General features: G+C 39.6%; 1 protein-coding gene across 1 annotated transcript; it reads left to right on the top strand.

Moving 5' to 3' along the window:
• The first annotated feature begins 2,070 nt into the window (after positions 1-2,070).
• hadhab (hydroxyacyl-CoA dehydrogenase trifunctional multienzyme complex subunit alpha b) lies at positions 2,071-9,966 on the top strand. The gene is made up of 20 exons (XM_073483685.1): positions 2,071-2,229; positions 2,966-3,007; positions 3,125-3,195; positions 3,283-3,416; positions 3,550-3,688; positions 3,796-3,915; positions 4,280-4,382; positions 4,553-4,675; positions 4,774-4,892; positions 5,021-5,077; positions 5,174-5,283; positions 5,552-5,686; positions 5,859-6,030; positions 6,183-6,269; positions 6,349-6,489; positions 7,257-7,325; positions 7,457-7,652; positions 7,767-7,881; positions 7,991-8,136; positions 9,135-9,966. Exons 1-20 carry the CDS (start codon positions 2,163-2,165, stop codon positions 9,278-9,280), a joined length of 2,292 nt encoding a protein of 763 aa, XP_073339786.1. The 5' UTR covers positions 2,071-2,162; the 3' UTR covers positions 9,281-9,966.
• Positions 9,967-10,098: the final 132 nt, after the last annotated feature.

The following is a 10,098-nucleotide window of genomic DNA, read 5'->3' on the forward strand; positions in this document are numbered from 1 at the left end:
GAAGGACTATTTGATTTATTGCATTTTATAGTCATTACTTTATATACTGCACCACATTTATTTGAAAGACAGTTGCTTGTTTGAACATAACATATGATCATCTTATAAAATGTGATGCATATGATGTGTTTATTACTGATAAAACAGAACTGCATCAGTAATAATTATCTGACAAAATAGCACTAATAAAGGCTAAAACTTGCTATTTCACTATCTCAGGATTTCCTCCACCACCGTGCCAGCTTATTCAGTTAATGGGACAGCTTGACCATTAACCCTGGAGATCTACTATTATAGTAAAGTTAAATTACCCTTATGAAGAGCCTTTAAATTGTGCAGCAGCAATTGAGAGCATCTAGTTTTGCCACAGTGGGTAGATAGTGGTATGAAACAGTCAGCTATTGGGCAAGACTGAGTCAGTATATCTTGAAAATGATCAGTTCCTGTTAGTTGAGATGAACTATTTCTAAGGTACCAATTATAAAGATCCTAAATTGCAGTGAATTGTCTGTATTCATTTTCAGCCTATGTTTTCATTTGAGGCAACATTGAAATGGTTTAATTTTGCAGGGATGGGCTCTAAAGAAAACGCAGAGTAATTCAAATGGAATTCAAGCTTTGTAATTATTATTTCACATGTAATTATCCCTGTCCATCTCAAAACCTGGAGTAAACCCAAAAGACACTCAGCATTAAATCAGCTACAGTGCACCCTGTGTAAAAATGTGTGGGAGCCATTTTCCTAAAGTGAGGTCGATGTTAATGTAGTTCACCAAGTTGTACACAAGGTGTCACCTTTGAGCTGTGATCAATATCAGATACAGGAAGGAAGGAACTGTCACTCGGGTGTGAACAGGTTCTGACAGTCACACTGGGCTACAGAGAAGTGTTTGTGAACACCTTGGCTTTATAATAAAAATCATGGACTGCTGTTATTGAGATCCTTGTGCAGTGAGCTATATATACACCACAAAAAAAAAAAAAACAGAAGAAGGAATGTTTGGAATGTGTTTATTTTGCTAGACATGCTCTACAAGTGTGAAGTGAAACTAGCTGTTGCACTTAACTGTGCCATAGTGAGTGATACAGTATTGCGCAGGCTATTATTAGATTAGAAATGTTGGATAATATGACCTTATTGGGACTGAATTTTCTGTAACCATCTGACCATATTTGAGAGGAAGTGTGTCTTTGCCAGAACTCATCACAACACATAGACATCAAAATCGTGAAAAAAGGAAGATTGCAGTCATGTAAAGAAAACCACATGTAGTGACAGTTTTAAATCTTGAAGTGAGAAGCTGCTTGCAGTTTCAATGACTAAAACAGGAGACACACTTTATATGAAGCAAACAACATATTTCCCTTGTGCTCTGTTGTGAAATGTATAATTGATTAACATAAACAGTGATTTACAGACAGATAAGCACACCCAGAGGTAAACCAATAGGCAACAATTAAATAAATACAATAAATGATGTATAAATAATTTAAATGATATAAATGATAGATTGCTGATACATGTGCTCTCACAGCTTTTTTATTTGCAATGAGATGGTGTCAATGTACTGTAATGTTCAAACTTGCATTTCTCTATTTTGTATTAGTATTCTTCCTGATAGATAGTGGGATAGTTTCATTAAATTTAAATGAAACAACAAACATTTTTCCAAATTATGTAGCTTTTGACTATGAAAACTTCTCAGTGCAAACATCCAGTCAAAATCTCACACTGATTTTCTGCCTCCGCCTTGTGGTATCATGCTGCTATTGCTTTCATTTAGTCTAATAATTATATTTTACACTGTGTGCTGAAAGTACACATTTTGTAAGTATCTCATATTAATCTAAATATATTTTTGAATGACAATGTGAATTTAAAACCGAGGACTTCCAGTCGTCCCCGTTCATATGTTTAGTTATTTTCAGCTGAGGAAGTGGACACGTCTAGAGGCGTTTTGTAGTCCTTGAACGTCCCATGAGCTGCGACTTCCGCAGTGTCAGCCAATGATATGCGGCGGTTTGCAACAACAGCCAATCAGCTTCTGATCCGCGTTTTCAGGAAGTTGCACACACGCCACAGTCACTTTTGCTTCTCAAATACCAATGACAGCAAGCTAACTAGCTTCAGTTCATACTGCTGACTGACCTACGCTCCCAAGATGGCTGGTGTTCGAGCCCTTGGTGTTCTTTCCAGAGTGACATTAAGGAGATATGCTCTCTATTCAGGTAGAAACGACATGCATTCACTATTTGAAAAGTAAAGACAACCAACGCGGCGAATGATACTTAAAATACGGGATTTGCTAGGTACCGCAGATGGGTAATTAGCTTGTTAGACTAGCAGTTAGCTCCGAAGAATGTAACCTAATGCAGAAATGTGACTTGGTTCTTCAAACAACATGACTTTTTATATTTTCAGCAAACACCGAGCTTAATGACAGAACGGTCCCTGAAAGTGGAACTTGTGAACTTTTTGTTTTAGTGAGCAAACTTTTGAGTGTAAACCCGCTATCTGTGCTAGCTAGCTAGCTGGTTGCTACGGAATCGAGCAAGTTTAATCACGAGGGCTCTCGTTCAGAATTAAAGTTTTGATCTCAGACTATCAGCTTCCACTTTGGACTATAATATGTCCTCGGTAAGAGAGTTTGGACGGGCATTTGGGGACTTGTGCCATTGATTCGCCATTGTGATGGCTACTGTTGCCTCTTTCTGTCTGAATGGTAGGCGGAGAATGTAGGTGAGGGGTCATTTTCCAGTGGATTGCACAGCATGGCCTAGACCGTCTGAGGTCATGGCAATATTATGTGTACGCCTCATATAGACGACTTATATGCGTGTTGTACGACGACACTTGGTTTGGTTAAAGTTTTTAGGGGCTATATATAATGATTTTGATATGGATTATATGTTGATGTCTATATGTCTGTAATAATGCATTGTTTTCTGTCATTTTTCTCTACAGGCAGTACTTTTCGTACCTTCTCAGTAGCTCCAGCCATGCTAGGTAACTCCTAAATAACTTGGAATTTACTGCATATAGTACATGATTAAAAATAGGTCAGCCTGTCCAATGACACAATTATTTTCTCTCTGTACAATATCTTCCTTTCTCTATTTTTAGCACGAACCCATGTGAACTATGAAGTCAAGGGCGATGTTGCTGTTGTACGGATGAACGCCCCAAACTCCAAGGTGTGAAACAGTCATGATTGATGTGACAGTTTCCACTCCTGAATTACGTGGCTGTGATCTGAACTTTGTGGTCATGTCACCTTCCAGGTTAACACACTGTCGATCCAAATGCAAAATGAGATGACAGAAGTAATGGATGAGTTGTGGGCCAACAACGCTGTTCGAAGTGCTGTCCTCATCTCCTCAAAGCCGGGATGCTTCATTGCAGGAGCTGATATTAAGTAAGAAGTAATGTTAAGTGAAACAAAACACTCAATCGGCATGAAGATCTTTTATTATATTTGAATGTATTGCCAAAATGGCCATGCTTTTGATTCCCTGTAATCTTTTGAATACAATGTACATCTGTTTCAGTATGATCCAGTCCTGTAAGGATTCAGAAGAGGTCACCAAACTTTCTCAGGAAGGGCAGAAGATGTTCGAGAAGATTGAAAAGTCTCCCAAGCCCGTTGTTGCTGCCATCAACGGCTCCTGCTTAGGAGGCGGCTTAGAGGTAAACAAACAGTATTTCAGCAGCCAACTGTATGTTTGACAATTGTTGGAAACATTTGACTAGGATTATTATAATGTGTTATCTAATGGCCTCTCTTTGCATTTCAGTTTGCCATCGCCTGCCAGTACAGAGTTGCAACAAAGAGCAAGAAAACAGTTCTTGGTACTCCTGAAGTAATGCTGGGTCTTCTTCCTGGAGCTGGTGGTACACAGAGACTCCCCAAAATGGTTCGTACTGGGAGTAGATTCCCTACATTTTGATTGACTTCACTTAATGTCATAATATGTGAAAGCGTTTAATAATGGCTCGTTGGGACAAGACCTAAAATGGCTGGTCAGTCATGCAAAATAATCTGGTTAATGCTCATAATTGGTTTAAGACGTTTACGTGCACCTTCGAGAAGAACAGATTACTTCCCCCGGTCCATCATGTCTAGTTTTCAATAACACTGTCCTTAGAAGTGCAGGATTATGACAAACTACATAATGACTTCTTTTTAATGCACTTTCAGTGCTTTAAGGCATGCAAGAACACAACACACTGTTGATATTGATTAAATCAGTCCACAAATATTTTCTTCCATTATTTTAGATTGGTCTACCCGGTGCCTTTGACATGATGCTGACAGGAAGAAATATCCGAGCAGATAAAGCCAAGAAGATGGGGCTTGTCGACCAACTTGTAGACCCTCTAGGTAAGCTATCTTTACAAAAAAACATTCAACTGCTACAAATGGGTAGTTTTAAAGTATTACCACCTTCAGAAATGTGAATCTGTAATTTCTCAGCAGCGAGTATTTCACTGTACATTAGTTGCTCATTTTAAAAAGTTAATCTTTGCATGCTTTTTCTGCTTGTATAATAGGACCTGGGCTGAAGAGTCCAGAGGAAAGAACAATAGACTACCTCGAGGAAGTTGCCATCGAATATGCCAAAGGGATTGTCGATAAGAAGATCAAACTCCACAAAGAGAAAGGCATGATGCAGAGTAAGTAGGGCTGCATTTATTGAACATTTGACTCTTTCATGTCAATTAAGTTTGTTTCATCAACAAACTAAAAAAATACTTATGTTCTCTTTCCATAGAAATCCAGGACTACGTAATGAGCTTTGAGTTCGTACGGAATCAAATTTACAAAACTGTCCACAGTAAAGTTATGAAGCAGAGCAAGGGACTTTATCCAGCACCCCTGAAAATAATTGACGTAAGTAAAGAGTTTCTACGACTATTATTAAAAAATCTGGCCATTCTTGGCTATTTGTTGTAAAAGTAGTCCAACCATATAATATTCTAAGAATATTTTTAAAGTTTTGAATCTTTTTCCTTCTTCAGTGTGTGAAGACTGGAGTAGAACAAGGCCCCACTGCTGGATACTTGGCCGAGTCTCAGGTACGGTGTGTTCGCCCACAACATCGAGAAATGTAACATTCAATTGCAGTTGCACGTTGTGCAAATGAACATCACAGATTTTCTTGTCTATCACAGAACTTTGGTCAGTTGGCAAAAACGTCAGAATCCGGTGCCCTGATTGGTCTCTATCATGGTCAAGTTGCGTGCAAGAAGAACCGCTTTGGAACTCCTGAAAAAGAAGTGAAGTAAGTGGAGATCACTGATGACACATCAGTTGACACATGTTCAACTTGCATTTTCACTTTTCAGACCTGTGTGTTTGGTCCTGGTTAAATAGCTGACCAGCACTAAAGACAAAGCCAGGCCTAAAAACAAATGTTGACAGTTTAACAGCCACAAACAGGACATTATCTTTGCTTTGGTTTAAAGGAAGTATAATTTTCCTATCCTCTCCTCTATTGGCTCTTTTGAGGTGGTAGATAAATTCTCTTGTCTTTGTGTGTGTGCCACCAGGACTCTTGCCATCTTGGGAGCAGGTCTGATGGGAGCAGGTATCGCCCAGGTGACTGTGGACAAAGGTGTGCACACAATCCTGAAGGATACCACTGTAGGTGGACTTGGCAGGGGAGAACAGCAGGTTTACAAAGGGTGAGTTTTCATAGCAGACATGTAAATGTTGAGAATGTTTTCGACAGCATTTAATTCACAGCCAGACTGTACATTTGGTAGATAAAGTTGCAGTCTAGTGACATAATAACCTTAAACTTTCAAAACAGGTGAGAAATTTGAGTTTAGTTTGTATGTTTTTGTTTTAAACAAGGCTCAACGACAAGACCAAAAAGAGGAACATCACCTCATTTCAGAGAGACTCCATACTGTCCAACTTGACTGGCCAGCTGGATTACAGTGGCTTTGCGAAAGCCGACATGGTTATTGAAGCTGTGTTTGAAGACATTAAAATCAAGCATGCAGTTCTGAAGGAGGTGGAGGCTGTAAGTATGACTGGAAAGAATCTCAGCAGGCCTTTGCTTATACACTTTGTTGTATCAGTTCTTGGTATTTACATTTGTAACATTAAATCCAGGATAAAATTGTTGTGATTATTAGTTCAGTTGTGACTTTGAGCCAAAACATTTGTCTGCAGGTGGTTTCCCCTCACTGCATATTTGCCAGCAACACATCTGCTCTGCCCATCAAGGATATTGCTGCTGCCAGCAAGAGACCAGACAAGGTTTGTAGCTGCCTTGTAGTTTCAAAGTGCTTCTAAATAAGAATTAGAGTTGCTGAATAATTTTTCTTTGTGTCCTTAGGTGATTGGAATGCACTACTTCTCTCCAGTGGACAAGATGCAGCTCCTTGAGATTATCACCACTGATCAGACGTCAAAGGACACAACAGCCTCTGCTGTGGCAGTCGGCCTGAAGCAGGGCAAAGTCATCATTGTTGTTGGGGTGAGCGTCATGGTTGTGTGTTATTTCCTGGTGTGGTTACTTATCGACATGATAGCAAATGACCCACAATGAGGTTGTTAAGTGATTCAGCAAAGATATTTATCACAGCAGTAGAAGTAATGACCACAACCTATGATAGACAGGCTATGAAGACATTAGTACTTAAACACTTGCACATATTTGCACTTTGCAGCCAGACTGCTCTTAACTCTAAGTGTAAACATATATGTGTATGTATGTATTAGAGCAGGCACAGGTCAATTACTGAGAAAGCAGTCCATCCATTATCTTTATTCAGAATAAATTAATAACTTACTAAAACTACCATTAATTACCATGACCTGGATGACAGAGAACCTTCATCAACAACTTACTAAAACGTACAGAAACATATTCTGTTCAATATTCCACTTTCCACTTCTTTTCCCTCTTCCTGTCACTCTCTCCATCTCTCAATTACACACACACAGACACACACATATGCCCTCAAATACCCTTGCATACCCTCTCCTCTCCATGCTGGCTCGAGCGGTGCTGTGCATTCCAGCAGCAAGCGCATCCACTGAGTGTGCTTTCAGCTCAGCTGGCCGTGTGCTCGAAGCGCATTGAAATAGGTTAAACCCTGGAACTGTGGACTGCATCGTTTTCATGAGGCTAAACCACTGTAGAGTAGGCCGACTGTAAAGTTTCCTGATTCTGATGATGATGCATGCTAATAATTTAAACGCTATTGCGCCTCAGTTAAATATTCCACAAATTCTCTACAGGACGGACCTGGCTTCTATACAACAAGGTGTCTGGCTCCCATGTTGGCTGAAGCTGTACGAGTACTTCAGGTTAGTATTGTAGTATTCCTAAATCCTACACACTGGAGCTTTAATGAAGGAAAGCTCACTTGAGCAGAGCATATTCATTATTCCAGGATTGCTGTTGTACATATTATTAATTAATCCATTTGCACTTGCAGGAAGGAGTTGATCCCAAGAAGTTAGATGCACTCACCACAGGCTTTGGGTTCCCTGTGGGTGCAGCCACACTGGCTGATGAAGTTGGTATCGACGTCGCTGCCCACGTGGCCGAGGACCTCGGCAAAGCTTTCGGCTCCCGCTTTGGTGGTGGAAACGTGGACGTTCTGAAGACCATGGTGGACATGGGATTCAAGGGTATGGATGATGAAATGATGATTAAAGCCCAGTTTTAGCTAAATGAGGAACTTGTGTTTTTGTGGGCATGTTACATTAAAAATTAATTAATCCTTGCTTTTCTTAATTCTCAAGGCCGCAAATCAGGAAAGGGTTGCTACGTCTACCAGCCAGGACTCAAAGTCAAAGAGGTTAACCCAGAGATTGGAGATATCCTTGAAAAGTACAGGATGACACCAAATCCTGCTGTGTAAGTTGACACTAGACAAATGCCGAAGTAGCGATGCAGTGATATACGTTGCTCAATGAGGCTGCTGTTTGAATACTGAAATACTCTGTTCTCATGACTCTTTTTACAGTTCATCAGACTCTGATGTGCAGTACAGGCTCATATCTCGATTCGTCAACGAGGCCGTGCTGTGTTTGCAAGAGGGCATTTTGAACAATCCTTTGGAAGGAGACATCGGGGCTGTGTTTGGCCTGGGATTCCCCCCCTGCCTTGGAGGTAAGAGTTCAACCTTAAGTCATGATCATCAGTCAGAGGCTGTTTCCTCAGGGTTTCCTTTCATTCTGTTTTTCATGTGAATTTGAAAGCCCAAGAATTGTAGTGACAAAGCATTTTAGGATGAAATAAGGACCCTAACCTGTCTGTTTAGTGTTATTTATAGTTCAGTAACACAGCTGAGGGGTGTTTGATAAAGGTGTTTTGGGGAGAGCCTGCTTTGAATGAGCAAAACAGAACCTGGATCATAAAGCTTTCATAGAGCCAAGTTAAGACGATGAGATCTAAGTTAAAGATTTGAAACACAGACCCAAACAAATCAATCACTGATCACATCAATTCAAAGAGAATTAAATGGACATTTAAAGACAAATCTCTGTTGTCTGTGTCCACAGAGAAATACATATGAAATATAAAAGCAAAAATGAACAGAACCACTGCAGTTAACAAAGCCAGACATAGCTTTACACAAGTAACACTTTGAACTCCTGTGTTTGCTTAGTTAGTTTGCTTAGCTTAGTTTGACTGTACTCAGCTTGTAATCATATCATTTTTGGGTTCAAGTTTTTGTATCACCTGTGCTAAAACTTAACATTTAAGATGATGCATGATGTTTAGATAAGCACCCAATAGGACACCAGCCAGATATTTTAGTCTTTAGTAAGAAGATGAATTTGGTAGAAAGTAAAGTTGGCCCAGATCAGTTGGATTACTTCACTTTGTTTGTACAAGTGATATAAGTGTCTCCCTATGTCTCCATTTATTTTGAATCCCTTTAGACGGGCTGTCTGGTCTAGATATAAGGATGCTTTAGACTGGAAAAAAGTCCACAATAACTTGCGCCCAGGTGCTAAAATGTGTTATAATTGACATCCTCCTTGTGTTTACAGAATAGCTCTTCATAGAGACAGAAAAACAAGCCTGGAGCAATATCCCTATTATCCATTTGTTGTGTACATTGATGATAACGTCTCCCTTACGTAACATCTTGCTGTTTCCAGGACCTTTCCGTTTTGTGGACACCTTCGGTGCAGACAAGCTGGTGGAGAAGATGAGGCAGTTTGAAGCCGTCTACGGGAACCAGTTCACACCCTGCCAACTCTTACTGGATCACGCGAAGGATTCTAGCAAGAAATTTCACAAGTGACCGACCCACCGTGTGTGCCAGTAGCTTTTCATAGAACTCCAGCCTGCCGCTAGAATGTGCCTAACATTTATATCATGAGTGGGGGCAAACATACTGAAAATGCAGTCTGTTGACAGTTCATGAGGTGCATCTAGGTAAATCTAGCAACAGCCCTGCAATAAATCCTAAAGGTTATGATGTTCAGTCTTTGTTAAAAACTGGTTTAGAGAGGTATTGAAAAGTATTGCGTTATTATATACAGGATATATAAAAAAGTAAAAAGTAAGTGGTTTTGAAGTCTCAATATTACAACCTTAAGGGAGGTACGATTTATTGCAGACCTGTTCATTAGAATGCATTATTTTGGCTAGTTGTACCTAATAAACTGGCAACTTGAGTTTGTGATGTCAACACAAAAGGATGTTTTTCTTTGTACTTTAACATTATTGATTGACTTGATGTATAGATTGAGGAGCAGATGGAGGCTATATATTCACACATTGCGGATGAAAAGATTCTGGAGAGGCAGAAGAATTAAAATATTTTCCAACTGGCAAATTAGTTCTTCATTAAGGATGAATGTCTACCACTATGAGTGTCTTCTCCTTTTTTGTACATTAAAAAAAACTGGGGGGGAGGGAGGGCTGGTGTGAACAAGGATGTAAATGTGACACCTGAATAAAATTTTGTTATTGAATCAAAACCTGCTTTTCTTTCTCTCTCTATTGTTGAAGTGCTGGTCATACATTAGATGTCATTTTCACTGTCCTCACCACTTTTGTAAATTACTGATTTTGTCCTCATTAATTTTTAGGTGCATTATGTAACTTTTCATAGTC

This window comes from Pagrus major, chromosome 16, assembly GCF_040436345.1.
Source record: "Pagrus major chromosome 16, Pma_NU_1.0".
NCBI classification, from domain to species: domain Eukaryota; kingdom Metazoa; phylum Chordata; class Actinopteri; order Spariformes; family Sparidae; genus Pagrus; species Pagrus major.